Consider the following 20,093-nt stretch of genomic DNA (forward strand, 5'->3'; position numbering starts at 1 on the left):
GCCCCACCACCTTGCCTCTGACCCCTCCGAGCGGGTCGATTGTGGGAGCCCCTTCCTTGATAATTGGGAACCAAGTGTTGGGTCCACCGGGTGGTTAGCCCTGTGGACCCACGGCCGGCACCGGAGGGAGAATAGAGTTCTCCTTCCCGGGTGCGCCTGGGCTGCCGGTCCGGTTTTGCACCAGTTGCTCGGGTAAGTGGTGTCGCAACTCACCAAAGGCCAAGGGTGTTAGTGGCCATCCCTGCTATATTTATCATTATTATAATTATTATTATTATTATTGATAAATATTAACAAAATAATAAAAAAATAATAATACAATATTTTCAATTGTATTTGAAAGCGGTGCCGATGGTTTCGACAATTGTTATAGGCTTATTTTTATTATAACTAAACCATTGTCAAATGTGTGAAAAAAGAATTATCGACATGTCTCTATGTGTACACCTCCTTGTTCAATGCATCTAATTGTCCGATTATAAAATTCACAAAGAGTAGATCGAAACAAATTTGCTGGAATATTTCTGCAATTAACTCGTATCGAATTTTCAAGCTCCGCAGCATTATCAAATGCTCGATCCTTGTAAACCTGTTGCTTTAAATATCTAGATAAAAAAACTAATGGGGTGATATCTGGCGAACGAGGAGTCCACCGTGGATGAGTATTTCGTCCTAACCATTTGTCAACAAATTTCTCATTTTACCATTCTGAAGCGATTCTATTAGAATGAGCAGCACATCCATCATGTACAAACCATAATTTATGTCGTTATTTAAACTTCATATTGTCCAGAAATTTCGTGAGATCGTTTTCAAAAAACTGGGGGAAAAAACGACCCTATTAATTTGTTCAAAACAATACCGCACCAAACATTTGTTTTTTGAAAATATTGGTTTTCATTGTCAATGACAAAATTAGGATTTTCATCCCACCACCACCTACAATTTTGGGAAGAGACAACGCCATATGTTGTGAACGTGGATTCGTCTCCAAAAAGAATGTGTTTATGGAAATCATGTTGACTTTCTATTTGTCCTTGAATCCACATGCATGAGTTATATCGTAAGTCATAGTCTCGTTCTTAAAACGGACAAATAAACATAGGCTTATAGGCATGATATATTTTTAAGCAATCTTAATAGAGCTTTGTTTTACACCCTTATAACTAGAAATTTCTTGAGTGGTTCTTCTAGGGTTTTCAACAACTAATTGATTTTCCTCATTAGATACAGTTTTGGTAAGTTCATTTTTATATTTATAGTCTAAACACCCAGTCTATTTGAAATTATTTAAAATTCTGCTCATAGTGGAATAGTGCACTTGTTTGTCTGAATGATGTTCATTGAATATATCAGCTGCGTCACACACTGGTTTATAGTTATCTCCACATATTAAAACTAATTCTGCCTTCTCGGCAGAAATCAAACCCGATAATCAAACAATAATTATTTAAGAATGAGAAGTTAATATCACCAAAGTGTTTTCTTCCAACTCTTATTTGTTTTGTGCCATGAGTATCCGCTATAGTTTTAATAGAATTTCATGTTTGTCGATTAACTTGTACAGCTTTTTCATACACATTACAAATACAAAATATTCACATTAAATGAAAGTTTATAAATATGCATGTTTTGCCTTATTAAAAATATATAATGTTAAAAATATCGTTGCAACAAACATGAAGTTTGTGATTCCCTAAAAAATTAAAAATCCAAGTTAATTTCACAAATATTCTTGAATTTGAACAAAGTTACGCTCAACTGATTTAATAATAATAATAACTTTATTCGTCTTTTCGATCATATACATGATATAAGACATGTCATAAATGAAAATATGAAAATTATATAAAACAATAATAACAGTCCACAGTATAACATAGATCGGACACTTGAAACAGGTACTTAACTATATACATATATGAAAAATAACACAAACACACATATGTATACACATACATAAAGTAAATTTATCTTTAACTAGGATGAAAGAAATGCAGTGAAAGCAATAATCATGATAACAGTGTATCATCCCGTTCTAAGAATTCTTCTACGCTATAATATTCCTTATTAGTTAATAGCTCCTTTATTTGTTTTTTAAATGGTATAATATGCAAATATTTAATATCTTGAGGCAACGTATTGAATAATATTATGCCATTATATGCAAGTGATTCCTTGAATGTCGATGTTTTATGTTTTGGGATAGTTAATAAATGTCTATTTCGTGTTGCATAGTTATGAACTATTGATTCATCTCTCAGATTGGGTACATTTTTTTTCACATGGAGCAGAGCTTTATATATATATATATATATATATATATATATATATATATATATATATATATATATATATATATATATACAGACAAAGATTTTATCGAGTGTGTATGATGTACAAATCAAAAATGAAACAATTAGTGGATATAACACTCCAAAAAAAAATATATATATATATATATATATATATATATATATATATATATATATATATATATATATATATATATAGATACAAGGTAACGTTAGCATCTTGTTCTTGCAGAAAGCAGGTCTACAGCTATCCCTGGGTGCAATATTAAAGATAGTTCTAATTATTCTTCTTTGAACAATAAAAACACGTTTTGCCCCCACAGAAGAACCCCACATTAATACATTTTGAGCCATATGTGAGTACGCCAATGAATAGTAAACAGTCCTGATACCATCTAAACTAAGCACGTCTTTGATCTGTCGTATTGCAAATAACGCTTGATTCAATTTTTTGCAGACATAATCGATATGGGGCTCCCTAGACAAGGTTTTATCTATAAACATACCAAGGAGTTTGGCTGTTTTCGAGAGTTGGATGCTGTTGAGTTTCACTGTTTTCCTTAACGCGAAGCTTAAATGTACTGTTTTACTTTCGTTCAGTTTTAGTTGATTTCTATCACACCAAGAAATCATGTCATCCATGACTGAATTAATGTTGTTTTCTAGCTCCTCCGCAGTATTTCCGGAAACTGTCCGGAATCTGCGAATAGGATAATGAAACCTTGTTTTATATACTTCGGAAGATCACTTATATAGATAGAGAAAAGCAGTGGGCCTAAAATGGACCCCTGTGGTACCCCAAGGATAATATCTTGAATATTAGATACTGCATTATTCACAGTCACTACCATTTTCCTATCTTCCATAAAAGATTTTATCCATTCCAGAAGGAACCCTCTAATGCCAATGTTATATAACTTACTTACCATTATGTCACTATTTACTGAATCAAACGCCTTAGCCAAGTCAAATAATATTGAAACTACGTACTTCCCCTTATCGATTTCATTGTAAATAAACTCGAATTTTCTAGCAATAGCAGTCTCAACTGATCTAGCTTTTCTGAAACCATGTTGATGATCGGTTAGAATCTCGTATTTATTTGGTTGTGATTACTTTATGGAACTGCTGAGGGTGATTATAAAAAATTACAAATTGGGAAATCATTAATGAAAAACATGAGAAAATGACTTGGGCGACCTTGTTTTGGTATTTACGCATAACTTTCAATTGTAAACAACTTTTCTCAATAACATTTTGCTAAATTTTCTGAAATGAGGGTACAATTTTAATATTTTTTGACCTACCCTGTATGCTGGTTGACTTGCAAACATGCTAAGTGTCGAATATGCACCAACTTTTGGCAATATTTGTATTTTGGTTGGGCGGTCAATTAAAAAAATTGCTATATGTTGCACACTCAAATGACCACACCACTATATATAGGATATTAAGGTACACCAAAAAATAGAAGTATTCGATGAATTATTGATTCGGACTTATTTTGGAATACTCTTTATATGTAATAAGTGTGCCATGAAAAGTAGTAAAGCAGGAAGAAATGCTAATTACATTACATTTCAATATTTTTAAAATCTCATTAATATTTAGTTTTTAGTCATGAAAAATATGTATATTATTTGATTTATTTATTATTGTGACAAGCCCAGATAGGTAGACAATAATGAAATACAACACAACACTTCAACACTAACAGTGGTAAGTTAATAATAACAAAGAAAGTTCAGTAGAGTTAATAAAAAAAGTTGAGAAGAAATATACTCTTCCAATCACTTGAAGCTACAATTTTTTCAAGTTCAATTCAGTATAGCAGAACGTGTATATATCAGAGGAAAACAATAGAGTATAATAAATGTTCTCAAAGTAAGTTATCTTAAAAGGCAAATCGTCATAGTGTGTCATACAAGAAACTTGTATCTAAAAGTTTCTATCGTCATTACTAGCGAAGAACATATTATAAAATAGCTTTCTATATTAGCTTTCAGACATAAGTTTGAAAAAATATGCCTTAGTAAGCAAAAAAGTCTTTAGGGTATTTCCCACATAGTTTTTTACAGATATCTATGAAAGGCATTATGATTTTCAGTTTATTTTTATGTATATATATATGTATACGGATACACTACAAAAACACACTTTTGTCTATTTTCTATAGACAAAAGTGTGTTTTTGTAGTGTCTATTTTTTTGTCTATTTTCTATAGACAAAAGTGTGTTTTTGTAGTGTATCCTTAGTGAACATGAATTTCCACAAAATAAACAAGTCGTCAATCAAAGAAATGTATATGTATATTTATCTATATTCATTTATTTATCTATGTACACAGTGCATTCCATTTAAAATTAGCCACCCTGAATAACTTGTGGTATAATGATTTGCTGGAAAAATAAAAAACACGTCAACCATAGTATACATTTTGGGGACACATTTTGGCATGTTCACATTTGATGTTACTTCCCCTATCGCACCCCCGAGCATGTCTCTAGTTTTTTTTTAAATGGATCACCCTATTGTTTCGCATTATTAGACGCTCCATGATGATAGGTGCTCCAGATCTCAACAAAGTATAAAACATATGGGACACATGGGGACACATTTTGACATATTATCATTTGATCTAACTTTCCCTATCGCTCCCCCAGAGCATGTCATCTTTTTTTTAATGGATCAATTGTTTTGCATTATTAGATGTTCCATGATGAACAGATTTCAAAAAAGTAGAATGCATTATGGTCTGAAGCTCATAGTTTGGAAGCTAAAAATTATCTGAGTTGAAAACGAGCCACCCTGAATGAACCTCTGTACAATCTGTTATCTAGGTCTCATAATATGTGTTTTTGTGAAATATACTTCAAAAAAGTATTATTTTTCCTAGTTAAGTTTAAATTCGGTATTCTCTTCATTTTGTATTTGTCTCATTCTACAATAACGATTACCTATAGTCGAAGTAACCGATGTAGTGATTCTTAAAGCTTCGGGGAACTCAAAGGCCAAAAAAAACCGATACAAAGGAATAATACCCCTATGAATTAGTCCATGTGGACTGAAGTATTGGCGGTTCGTATTGGATAATTTCTGCTAACCGAGTTTTATAACTGGCTGAATAATCATAAAATTAAATTTGAAGTCATGTTACGGTGACCAATAGAATGTGAGGATGGTTAGAAGTGTTGTCAATGTTCAGTTCAGGAACTGATCGCGATTTGAGTGTTGAAATTCGATATTGGTGAAGTTATAATTACTTGAAATTTTTGTTATTTGTTTAAAATGTGGCGTCCTTGGACAAGTACTAATAGTAATAATGAGTGTGATAACAACAGAATGGCCACCAAGGTCTCCGGATCTCACCCCTCTAGATTTCTTTCTATGGGATCATTTGAAGTCTAGAGTGTATGAGATAGAATCAACAACATTAGAAGGTTTTACAGAGAATGTCATAAGGCATTGCAGAGAAATTACTCCTAAAATTCTCAACCATGTGAGGGAGGCAATAGAAGCTCGTTTGTACCATTGTATGAAAGTTGCTGGAAACAACTACTATAGAAAAATTTTTTTCTTCTCATTGTCATCATTAGATTTTGATTCAAGAATTAATAAAAAAATCTGTTAATCTGATTTATTGCTTCTATATTTGTCTCTAGAACGAATATTTCAAAATGTGGCCTCCTGTATAATTTTTGACCTGTTTTTTATTTTTCCTGCAAATCATTGTTTCAAAAGTTATTCAGGGTGGCTTATTTTCAACTCAAATGATTTGTAGCTCCCGAACTATAAGCTTCAGACCATATGTTTTATACTTTGTTGAAATCTGTTCATCATGGAGCATCTGATAATGCGAAACAATATAGGGTGATCCATTAAAAAAAAAGATGACATGCTCTGGGGGTACGATAGGAGAAGTAACATCAAATGTGAATATGTCAAAATGTGTCCCCCTGTATACTATTGTTGACGTGTTTTTTTATTTTTCCTGAGAATCATTGTACCAAAAGTTATTCAGGGTGGCTCGTTTTAAATGGAATGCACTGTATAGCTGAAGAATTAGTGACTAGATTGACTATATATCAGTTCAATTGGTTATATGTCAAGCTTTCGGTATATTTTACACCTTCGTAAAGACAACTACAATAGTGAGATTATATATCTTGTGAAAAATATGTAAATATGGAGATCGTATTAACGTGAGAATGAAATATAAAATGGCTTAAAAAGGACAGAAAAAACATGACATGTCAAGTGGGAAAATTCTGAATACTACTAGATATTTTATTCTCTTTGTTATATTCTAGTAGGTATGTGTAAATTTTGCTGATATTTTCAATATCAGTTATTTTATTCATTGAGTATTCTACATGGTTCATGTGTATCATTTCTAAAAATATTATTTTTGTTGTAATGATTTCTCTATCCAAAATATGTGAGTTTTCAAAATTTATTTTATGATCCTCTTCCGAATTAACACTTCCTATAAAACAGACAATCCTTATTACATATATCAAAATTAAGTTTTGAACCTATAGGTTCAACCATATCACCAATATTATCAAGTTATGTTTCAGGTGAAGTTATTGATGAATGTATTTAAAAATTATCTTTGCGTATTTCATTCATCAAACGTTTTGTAGATGATTTGATACTGACCATACCTACAGACGGAAAAGAATAAATTTTAAATGTATTTAATTCATATGATCCTAACATTTCGTTCACCATTGAAGAAGAAACAAATAACTCTAATCGTTTTCCAGATATAAAATTATTAAAAGTAGAACAAAATATTATCATCACTGAATGGTACAGAAAGCCAACATCTAGTAAAAGATTCATTAATTACCATTTCTATTATCCAAATGAAATGAAGATTAATATAATAGAATTATCGAAAACAGAATCGTTAAAATTACCCATCCTGATTTACGAAACGAAAGTTTATCTAATTTCAGTAAAATTCTTATCCAAAATTCCCATATTTTCTATATTTAGTTGAACAGAATTTCATTTTGTGAAAGAACGAACGTTCAAAATAATGAAGAAGTTGAACACGACAACGTTATACCTACACTGAAAGTCATACATAACTAGTATATATGAGTAACAGAGAACTTTCTAAGTGATCCACTGATGCTGCAGTTGTACAAACAATAAACCGATTATTATAGAAATAGTTATCAAGAAAACGGACTGACTATCTTGAAAGAGATGACGAGTAACAAGGTAATCATCAAGTACATTATGGAAGAATATTTCATCAAAAAAAGACAGAGTTATAGTTAAATTCCTGTACTTAATTTAAACTATGCAAGAGTCGCTTTAAGAATAAATTAATCAATATTTCACTATAACGAAGTATGCAAATGAAGTCAGGCGGTAGAACTTATTCTTCCGTCACCAAAAAAAGCTGATTAACTCCTAGGGTTTGATAATAAAGCCCTGAGAATATGCTACATATAGCTACTTGTTGCCAATTAACAAATTGTACACTGCTGAAAAAAATATGCTCTGCAATTGACAAAGTTTTTCCTGCGGATAGTTCATGACATAAAAACAGTAGTTCTTTAATTAATTTTGTTGTGAATATTCATCAATATTCATTCATTCAATTATAATGAACTGAAGGTGGAAAAACTAGCAAATTGGATAACGACGACAATTTTAAAATTCTGGAAAGGAATGTAAAATCATATTTGAAAAATAAGTTTATGGAAGCATTTCATCCTTTTCAGCATGATAAATCTATTCAGTGTTAATGAATGATTATATATTTTATGGTGTACCCAATATAAAAAAGTATATTACTGTTATATTTAGTTCTAATTTTCGACATTTTCTTCTTTTTTGCGTACATTACTTCTAATCATTTCCAATTAGTGGAAAATTTTCAGTTGTATCTTTTCAAATGTATGATTTAATTTTTGAGTTGTGTACGTGTAGGTAGTTTAAAAAAATAAGATATGAACTTTTAAAATTTGTTCTTTATGGGCTCATTCAGGCTTATTTAGTTCTTTATTGAAAACTATATTATAAAAGTAAATTATTTCTCAAGTATCCCACAAAATTTTCCGGTTTATATGTCAATTAACAACTGAGCAAGAGCAATTGAAACTGTGAGATCCCCCGCGGTACATCTTGACGTCACACCAGGCAACGAGTTTCGAGCGGTGGCAACTGGGCCTGTAGTTGGAGATTATGAATCGCTGCCATTGTTGGATTTTGTTTCATTTGCTGGTTTGAAAACACCACATGTTACTTTTCATTTGTTTTCAAAACAATTTGAAAGTTAAGGACCATTATGTGTTCATTAGAAGACAGCTTTAGTAGAGCTGATTCGGGTAATTTACCTGAAGTCGATATTTTCATGCTGATGGAATATTTCAATAACAGTAGGGACTAAATAAGCACTGAAATGAGAGGTGTCAAAATGTGAATGTAAATAAGAAATGAAAAGGTACTTTGTTTTACCCTAAATATTTTATTATTCATGTATTCTCCTACATGTATTCGATGTAAACAACTATTGGCTATTGTTATGTCTGTTGTAATGTAGAATAGCTGTACACGATGCGGCGCTTGAAGTGTCCGTCGCTATAACTTGTTGATGTTTAGTTATAAAAAGAAACTCTATATAAAAAATCTGTCGGTTATAGAGTTAACTTTTTTAGAATTCCCTCATTTTGTATACAGGTTGTCCTTTTCATGAACTGTCAACTATCAACATTAAAATATTTTTTCCCTTTCGGTACAATCACATATAAGTCACTTATCGAATATTCTTGGTGTAACCCGAACTTTCATACTGAGGAGCATGGAAGAAAGAAGTACCTGAATACCAGTATACAGCAGTATGAACATGTAAATGATAACACTGATAACGTAACGAGTATTTAAAAAATCACCCAAATTGATATGACTGAAATATTTTTGTGGCATCAAAATCATCTATTAAAACTGATGATGTATCAACAGAAATCATGTCTGATGTACTCGAACTTTCACTGTCCTCGGGGGAACTTTCACTGTCCTCGGGGAACTTTCACTGTCCTCGGGAGAAATTAGTCGTATTTTTTTTCCAATACTTTCGGTATTTTTTACTTCTTTAGAACGATTTCTTTTTCGGTGGTATATAATATTTACGGTCAGCGATATCTTCGTTACAAATATTTAACAAAATTTGTTTTTCCTTTTTTTGAACAAACGATGGTGCTTTAGATGTATGGGCCGTCGGTCTATCAATCTGGCAATCAAATATATGCGGAATTACTACTGGTTTCAATATAATTTATCCCACTTTCATAGTTTTGATATACATGTAATTTTCTAAGTCTTTTTCAACCTAAAATTCAAAGTAGAGCTCAGAGTAAACTATTTTTTTTTGTAATCATTATCATTCATAATTACATTAAAATGATCTTCGCAACAAAAATGCGTCCCCTTGGCAGATACAAAGTCGGCCCTCTGTATAGCGCGCTGCCATTACTTTCGTGATTTTAAGTTACTTGGCAGTGAAATAAAAATTTTGTCTGGTGCAGTTACGGAAGAATTCTTGTATTTAGGAACGATGCAATACTTTTTTATCATTATTCATATTCACGTAATTGACACACTGCAGTAAACAATACAACTTGCTTTCTACAGCTTTAGCACACGTATTTCGCTTATCCGCCAGCACTTCCTTGTCGTCGAGTCGATTGATGTGACGTCAAGCTTGACCACGCCCCGTTTTGGTGAACGCCACACTCAACTATTAATTTGAGGGGGAAGATAAAGAGTGAAACTTCAGATTTTTTGCAGATGTACTATTTGAAACATTAACTTTCAAATAATGAAATAAAAAAAATTTGTTAAATGAGCCCATTAGTGGAAAAAATTATAATTGTTGAAAAATGTTCAGTAATGTAAAAAATGTGGAGGAGATGGAAATATTTTCTAAGAAAGAACCAAATATAACAGTAATCATGGGTGAATTATTTGTGCGTTTCAAAAATATTCAATTTTATATAATACTGATTTTGAATTTAAGAAAACAGTGCCCTCTCATCATAGGTAACTGCAGTAATCTACGTTTTTTCTTCTATTCCGAGCTACATACATATAGCTCCATTATATATTTCAAATGATTTTGATATAAGTTTACTTACATCATCACCTATCAAAATTTTTAAAAGGCTAGTAATGATGCCAATATATAGATTTCTGGCCTTGAAGATTTACCAAGAAGTAGTAAAAGTTAGCATTATAAAAGATAATGAATTAATTTTTATTCCTTAATTCAGATGAGAAGTACTATACGTGATTATTGTGTTAATATCACAAGTTAAGAAGTGAAGACACGCGTGAAATTACAATATAATGTATTGCCTTATGACAAATATGACAAAATTAGCTTCATATACAAATTCACCAATTACAAAAAAGTTTCAATTAATGATAAATATTGTAGCCATTTTTCTAAGGTAAATCTCAGGTATTGATTGATCACTGTATTCGTTTGTTGAAAACGAAAAAATACATTGGCCACAATCATGTTTTAATGTTTTTCCTATAAAATTATGAAACTATAATAAAATTCGAAAATATTTCTATGATTCAAGACTTATATACTTCATCTATTGAAATGAAATTCATTTGTTACATTCATGTGTCTCTCAGATATTTCAGTGTATTCATCTTAGTTTCGAAAAAATATGTTCAAATTGAAAATCATATAATTTCAAACGGTACACTTCGATATGTCTTTCTATATTTTAACTTATTTTCTTATCATTCGAAAATATTTTTGACGAATATTTTTAGTTTGAAGGCATTTGTTTCCTTTCAAGTTGATCAAGATTAGCAAGAAACTTATTCTCAATAAAGAGTCGGTATTTTACTGACAAGACACCGCACCGCATAAGCAAAAAGTGCGGCGTAGTTTAGAACACGAGAACCCGCGGATTTTTGTCCACAACAGTCTGCATAACGATATTAGTGGCATAAATGAAGGAAGTGAAGAATATAGTTGTGTGAACATAGTTGTTATTCAATGGATATTTAATAGAAAACTCAGTCTTTATTCACAATTATATATAATTATTTTCTATGATATGTTTTATTTCCTAATAAGATTTTAAATTCAATGTTCAATGTGATGAAACTATTTGTTTTGAATGTACTTAGAAATAAAAGTACATGAAAAATGAATATATTCATATGTAGCATTTCAACTAAAAGTTGATATGCTTAGTGATAATAAAACTAGATACTCATCTAACGAAGGAAGAGATTGCTGTTGAGATTAAGATATACCGATTTCAAGATGGATACAGTGTTCAAATTAATTACGTGACACAAGATTTTATATTCGATAAAATGGTATTTTTGATGAATATGTATAGAAAGCACTTGATTTTTTAAATTGAACAAATATCTGAATGAAAAATACATTGGAGAATGCTGCTCAAAGAATACTCCTGGATGTAAAAATCAAAATTGAACTTTTTTTCAGGACTGATAAATGTAACCAGCATAAGTTAATTTTGAATATATGAGTTGTTTTTTCATTGATCAACGGAGAGAAAAATTAAGTCACCAAACACTATGAAAAATGACATTCACAAAAAACTATTTTTGAAGATTCATTTTTCAGTAAAAATCTCTGTAGAAATACAGAAATAAACTTTTCCAAACAATGAAACAGATCATTCAAAGAAACAAGGGATACATTCAACTGAAAAAAAATCGAATTATGGAAGACCAATAAGTAAATTCGACAATTTTTTTACATTGCATCTATTAAAATTTATCGTTATTACCGATGAAAATCAAATTTAATAAACAAATAAATGATATGAAAATGTTTTCAGAAAAAACTTTCAAGGGCACCATGAATATTAAAATGTCATAATAAAAATAATTGTCAAATTATGTCATACAATTGATAATTTAACATGGGACATTCGCAAACAATTTCACGTAAATCTTCTGCATCAGGTCTCAAAATTCAATAAGCCTAACTTAACCCCTAATTCCCGGTTCGTTATGATTAAGAGAGTAGTGACCCACTTCTTATATAAAATACTAGCACTATTTTGCTGAATAGCTGCTTTTCCAATGTTTTGACAGAATCAGAATCAACGAACTCAGGCCTGCACAGCGTTATAGAACAGTGCTTTCGAAAAATTGTTCTACAGCGCCATCTAGTGGCGAGTTACAGAAAAATTGATAGCCTAAAAACCTTCTTTATAAAAAAGTACTTATACATGCCAAGTTTCATCACGATCAGTTGAACGATGTAGAAGTTTATCACTTACCAACCAACCAACCAATCAACAAACATTCATTTTTATATATTAGATTGTGTTTCTGGAACTTCTCAAAAAACGTTAGATTAGATTTTCAAGATGAAACGATACTGTTGAATCATAGAATGGAACTATAAACTATAAGGTTGGAAACTACAAAAAATTAGTTAACAGGAAGTCACGAAGAACAGGTGTTCACTGGCCTGGAAATGGTGATAAGAATAGGTGAACTATTGTTAAGTCAAAAAACTGTTTTGATCTGCTATACTGGGTGGTACTCATAATACAGCACACAAGAAAAAGAGGTAAGATGATAATATTAGGCTTCCCAAAGATATTGCAATGAATTACAGTCATTTTTGTTCTTTACGTAAAGAAGACAAATGTTTTACAATATTATCTTTTATTTATTAAAAGGATAGCTGATATTATCAAAAATATCTGTAAAAATATAAAACAGGTAACAGATTTAGGAGATATTTTTGATCATGAGTAGGGGATTAATAATAAGATTTATAGATATTTCAATTTTGAGTGAACACTAGTACAAAATCAAACAATTTTATTGGTTGGTATAGTGATTCTTTTTGAACAGTTTATATAGATGGCCTTCCAAATGATTTTAAGTTTTAGTCCCTGATGACCTTTTGTTTCTTGTACCCCATTCTAACAAACACAGAAATACTTATTTTGCAGTCACACAGATGCTCGATTTTTCATCAGTTTTTGAAAATGATTTTGAGGGCCTTACGATATTACATAATGTGGATAGTTATTTGAAATTCTAGCCTGAAAGTGGAATGGATTAGGAACTAATTTGCATGAGTTAGTATATCCAATAAGCATCATACCATTCTTTCAATTTGTTGAGTTTCTTTCAATTGGCTACAGTGAATTTACTCCAAAATTTATCCATTTCCCATGGTCGTTAATATGTGAAATGATCAAATGTAATTATTTGTTAGCACACTATTGCAGAAATAGAATAATGATATATTTTGAACCATCTTCAATGAAAATGTAATAAAAAAGCTGCCAACCAGATGTTGCAGCTGAGGAAATATATCTAAGGTATTATCTGAAATGAAGTTATATGTGCATGTTACTATATTGACATTTTGTCACTAAATTTTTGACTAAGTATCTGTTCTTTAATTATTTTTGTTTCATATATTCAGTTTTTTTTTAAATTCTTTCCAAGATCTTTAATATATAAAAGATTATTTCTTGGGATAAATAAATATAGTTCAACTCGAACATTTTGATTGATTCAATTCAGTTTCAGGTAACCTGAAAGGGAAATTCTTGATTTCAGAAACAAACTCAGGTGACACAGTTTTGAGAGATGAAAAGGGCATATATCATTTTTCGACCATTCAAAAATTTTTACAAAAATTGGAGTCATTCATATCAATGGAACGAAATATATAAAATGGCAACCTGTCAGGATTAAGCACATCAATAAAACGAATAAAATATTCACATGAAGTTATGCATGAAAGAAAACTGTTTGCTCCCTTTATGAAAAAATATGGAGTTGGTTGAACAATGACGAATTTCTGCAGAAACTGATTCGGAAGAAAATCCTAAATGAAACCTGAATAAATGGTTTTAATGATATGAGCTACTCAATTAATTGGTATGTCTCGAAAATAAGCATCATATAAATATATCATTGGTTACATTGTGCACAAATGTAATTCAATAAGGAAAGTGAAATATTGATTTAATCTATTGTAAAAACTTAATTGACATAACATTACCCTTTAGTATCTTTTAGCAAACTGATTTTAACTAAGAACTCTTTGTCAACACACTGACGTAGTTGGAGAGTTCCAACCCCAATAGCTATGAGCAATTCAGATCTGGAAAAATATATTCGTTTTAAATAATTTTCAAAAAATGAAAAGAAAAACTAACCTAGGAGAAATTATTAATTAAAAAAAAAGTATGAATTTGGTATTTTGATAGTTGCGATGAAACAAGCGTTTCTTCAGTGATAGATTCACAATACCGTACGTATTATTTCGAATACTGTTTCCAGCTAAAAGCAATGCCATTGACCCAAACACTCATTCAGCAGCAAATATTGTTCACATACATGTTACCCCAGCGTGGATTGATCTCCAAGAGACTCAAATTATTTTTCACTATGAACTTGGTTTGCTCAGATGCCAATTTTACAGGATAGCAAATACTCGGATAGATATGTTTGGTTCATCATTCAATTTTTTCACACTAATGAACTATTAAGAATGAATATATCTTCTCCTCTTAGCTACCTAGACAAAGCATCGGGAAAAGAAGGCTAGTAAAATCCAGAAGTTATCTTTGAGCACAATGTTAAAAACTAATTTCCTCAGAACATTGACAAAAAAATGAATCAATCACTTCAGTTGACACCAGTTACAGATGAGTATCGATTTCGTAGATTTGGAGTGACAGAGTTCAACTTCGGCCATCTTAGGATCATGACAGTTCTGTTGCAAAAACAAAACTTGACTACATAAAATATTATGAACACAACATAAATATAGCTTCAGCTGAACCATTGATATTACTTGTCAGTGCAGTGCAGGTTGAGTTTTGCAAAACACACAATTAAATTTTGCTGAAAATTAATTGGTGCAATTGAAGACATCCATTTATGGCAAATAACAATAGCTATCCACTAAACCCTGTCTCCTAGACTCCTCTAACTCACATGTGAGAGAACTATTATTATTTTTATTATTATCATTTTCGATTGTAGAAAGTGACATAGCTTGGAAGCAAGTATACGTTAAAATCGCTATTTCAGAACAGATATTAATTTCAGGCAGCTGAAACTTTGTGCGACTTATTGAATTTTAAAAAAATCTGTTCAAAATATGTTTTTCCATTAATCAGCTGTCGCACCCCTACTAACGACAACCCTCAGAAGGACTAACGAGGTCTCACCTTTTAACGTGTGATTCCTAACACGGGTTGGACGACAGCAAGTGAAAATCGATCGTTCAGCCTGGGGCTTGAACCACCTACCAACACGGCAGTCAATTTGAGTGAGTGAACAAAGCACCCACGTCGAACCGACCGTTTAAATATTTCTAATATAAGGCAGGAAAGTGAAAAAAAATGTATCGCTCCCAAAATGTGTATGCTGTTTTTATATTTTGTATGACAAAGATCATAGATATATTCAGGGACCAAATTACCAAAATGGCAATTGGCCATAATCACTTGCTATTTTCTGCACGGCTCCATATACTTGAAAGCAATCAAAACTGAAATATCGCCAATTTTATTTAATTTTTTTTTTTTTGAATCCTTCGAATGTGGAATACTTTCAAATGAAATGAAAATTGCAAAGGTTTCGCCCAAATATAAAAGTGGCAAAATAAACAATTTAAACAATTATCGACCAATCTCTGTTTTCAGTTTTTGCAAAAATTTTAAAGAAACTAATATATACGAGGTTTTTGAATTATATTGAAAATAATAACCTTCTATAAGAAGGTCAATACGATTTTTGCATATCTAGCAACACAGAGACAGCGGTAATGGATGTACTATGGCAAATTCAGATGGAAATTGATTAAAAAAAAAACAGAAATTAGAGCTATTTCAACCAAAATCACAGTATATTTATAGAAAAACATACGAAAAGTATGGTAATCGTTGAAGAAAATGACTGAGGAAGACAAGTTCCTTATGATTCATTGGAAAGTCGTATAATTTGAATATGGTCAAGTTTTACAAATACATAACTTTTTTTGAAAGCCCAAAAATTGGCGAATATTTTGAAGAAAAATGTGATAAAAACATTTCAGTTGACTTCACAAGGCTTTAAATTCCAAGGAAATAAAAATCCTGAACGAAGTTGTGTTCTCAAGAAGGAAGTAGGAAATTTTCTTTTTCTTTGTCAAAGGTTTGTTGACTGTGCTTTGCAGGTATTTGTGGGTGATGTGGGTGTGCTGAAATAATAACTAAAACACTGCGTACTTTACCTCATATTTACCGCAGTTGTAGGCGAAACGTCAGATATACGAACTTGCAAACCATAGCCAACAAACTTGGAAAATAGATTTGACACAGTTATCTTCCGTCGTGAAAGCTCACATTATTTTTCTGGCCAAAAATATTTCCACATGAGGCTGATTACACTAACTAAAAACTAAACAACTTTCAGATAAATCTGAAATTGGTGAGAGAACTTTTACAGGTCATCGCCTACTGAGGTACCACCTCAGTAAACTGGACAGATCAAACAGTGAGGGTTATCATTACTGCTCCTAAAAAAAGTTACTTATACAGTTGAGGCATTGAGGAACTGAAAGCTTTACCATTCATTACATATCAAAATTAGCGTCGAAAATTCCTTTCTCTTGTTTTATCGATAATCACTTGTGAATTAAGCAAACAGATCGCTGGGACGAAGGACTTATATGAAAGAAGTGAACACAACTTGAGAAGCAGTATTATTTTTTTTAATTTTCTGCACAAATGAACTTCAACAAATTCTCAAATTTTCTGTTTGAATCAACATTATTACTTCTGTTTAGTTTATAGCTATTGCTCTTCTAGAACTGTTGAGATTCCTAAAGTACTAGTAAATGCATATAGATTTTGTTGAACAGTTTAGAGCCTGTCACAAATCGCTACCTGATTCTGTGATCTTGTCTTCATCAATCCTATCAAATACACCAAATTTGAAATTTTGCAAATAAAAAACATGTACGTATGAATTTTGCAAAATTGTCCAATTCAGCAGAAACTAAATCTGTGTGAGTAGTTCATCATCGCTGAGATATATCAACAATATATGATGTTTTATCATTTTAACATGTGATAAAATACTTCCACTGAAAACTGAGCTTTCAATTCGGCTTACTACGAATTCACAACCAGAGGCAACTCATGATATTTTGCTATGTGTTGGAGATACCAAAAAAAAAAACAGAAAAAGTTCAAAATATTATTCTGATTCTGTTCTCCAAGATTGACAACAAGATTTGCTCCTTCAAATGTTTTCCTTATTTTGATGTAAATACATAATCATCACAAATTCATTTTTCAATTTGAGAATATGCCATAAAGAGTAATTATTCAACATTAGTGGTTATAGAGGGTCAAATCATTACTTTTCATGTTCAAGATATTCTCATATGTATATAAAATATACATATGAGGTAGAAAGAATTGGGATTTCGAAACCTAACAGACTATATTTTAGAAGTAGAGTCATCAATAAAGATACAAGAATAGAACAAGTTAATTAGAAGAACTGTTACATCTTCTTAGTAGGTACAACATGATCATTCATATTTATTTTAGCAGTGTACATCAAATGCCCACAAGTGAAAGAGAGTGTTGAACTTCATTTTTCAGACATGAAAAGCAACTAACACTCAACATACATGCCTTGAACACTGACACTATGAACACAAACTTATCCCATGAACAAAACATTGAGAGACTGATAAGGTACTTACGAATTCTTCGGTTCTCCTATGTACAAGTCAGGAGACTTCTTCTTTATCTCACTTTCTCTAATGACATCGGTCAATGACTTGAATACAGTAGTGTTCATCCTGAAAATTATAAAAGTCTTTAAAAAAATTAATCATCACTTCATGATATAAAATATGATGACCCTCTCGCTCTGATAGATGAAGTTACATGTAATAGTTTGAGGAATTGTATGTAAAGAAGTTGGTAGAAATTGAATAAATGCAACAGTGAAATTATGAACTGTTCACAGTAAAACTAACAAAATTAAATTTCCCAAACCAGACTTTTGTCAAACATTCCATCAACTGTTATCAGAAAATTTTTGCAATGCTTATAATATTCAAATGTTTACTATTTACTTTAGATTGATTCTATACTTAAGTCACACGAAAAATAATGAGTTTTACTCTAACAGAATTCAACGGTGCTTAAGTCTCGCTCGTATTTTAGCTAGATCTGCTCTGTACATTCACAGTTCTTCAATTGACATTTTCAAAATATTAGTACCATTAAGAACAGCAAAATTCAAACTCAGCACGATCAAACCTCTTTTTAATTTCTGATATGATTCGATCAAACACCATCATTTTTTCTCCAGAAAATGATTGAACAGGTTAGAGAATTTGTAATTCATCTTCACATATCTCATCGCAATGTTTTTTACGTTTCGGAATTTGTTTGTTTCACAAAATAGACTCAACACCAGTTTTTTTAGCAATTTCTCCAGCCTCTTTTATCCAATATTTCACATTAATGTATCGCAACTGACAAGGATAATATCTTCATTCTGAATTTCTATATTCACTCGGTTGATTTTGTGGAAAACATTCGCACAAATGGTTGAATTAAAAATGAATTAAAATTTTTTTATAGCAGTTAAGAGATGAACTGCTTCATACTTAGCTTCTGGAGCATGACAAGTTTGCTTAACTTCTAAGGCCATATTTGACCCATTATCATAAGATTGGCCACGACATAGTCCAATATCAATATCTTATAGGATTTGGTAAATTTTCGTTATGTGGACACCCCGCGATTTTGAAAAAATGTTTGACTGTACTTACGTATTTTGATGCGTAGATTACGAATCCGAAAGAAAAAAGCGGCGCTCTCCCTTATTTAAAAAGTTACGGCCCTTCAAAGTTCAGAAAAGGGCAACTTTTCAGCCTTCTTTTCCACTAAATAAACTATTTAAAAACACATGCATTTATTCACTAGGTCACTTTTACACCTTTTTCCTCCTTCTTTAACACTTTTCACTTCAATAATCAACATTTTCCTTATAAAAAACTTAATTTCAAAACGAATGCTTCTCCTGGTGACATTATTCTATTTTTAGGTTAGTTACTAGTGACATTTCAGAAAAAAGCGGTTGGTATTTGCCGTCGCCTACTATTTCAAATTTGTAATACACCACCAAAAACCAATTTACGATCTAAAGAATGAAGGTAACAAACATTTGAATTACTTCAGGAATATGGACTGCATCAGTCGTACCAACCATATCATTAACCTTGAAAACGTAAAATACAGTGATATGTAACCAAAAAGCAGCTCCGTACATTTTTTAACATTTTTATAAGAAAAAAATGTTGATTATTGAAGTGAAAAGTGTTAAAGAAGGAGGAAAAAGGTGTAAAGGTGACCTAGTGAATAAATGCATGTGTTTTTAAATAGTTTATTTAGTGAAAAAGAAGGCTGAAAAGTTGCCCTTTTCTGAACTTTGAAGGGCCGTAACTTTTTAAATAAGGGAGAGCGCCGCTTTTTTCTTTCGGATTCGTAATCTACGCATCAAAATACGTAAGTACAGTCAAATTTTTTTTCAAAATCGCCGGGTGTCCACATAACGAAAATTTACCAAACTATTTGAAAATACAAGCATCTATTCACTAGGTCACCTTTACACCTTATTCCTCCTTCTTTGACACTTTTCACTTCAATAATCAACATTTTCCTTATAAAAAACTTAATTTCAAAACGAATGCTTCTC

At 31.3% G+C, this 20,093-nt stretch overlaps 1 protein-coding gene across 15 annotated transcripts in view; it reads right to left on the minus strand.

The window, feature by feature from the left end:
* Positions 1-20,093, minus strand: part of ATP8A (ATPase phospholipid transporting 8A1) — a 118,046-nt gene that overhangs the window by 25,462 nt on the left and 72,491 nt on the right. For all 15 annotated transcript variants that reach the window (XR_012464177.1, XR_012464179.1, XR_012464178.1 and 12 more), the window contains one exon: positions 18,085-18,183. Coding sequence is in view for 11 of the 15 variants with exons in the window: in XM_074169938.1 (XP_074026039.1) it covers positions 18,085-18,183 (99 nt within the window). In the remaining 4 variants the exon portion in view is untranslated. The remainder of the gene's footprint in view (positions 1-18,084; positions 18,184-20,093) is intronic.

This window comes from Leptinotarsa decemlineata, unplaced genomic scaffold, assembly GCF_025532065.1.
Source record: "Leptinotarsa decemlineata unplaced genomic scaffold, Ldec_3_MD MMD2_P_RNA_scaffold_6, whole genome shotgun sequence".
Lineage (NCBI taxonomy): Eukaryota > Metazoa > Arthropoda > Insecta > Coleoptera > Chrysomelidae > Leptinotarsa > Leptinotarsa decemlineata.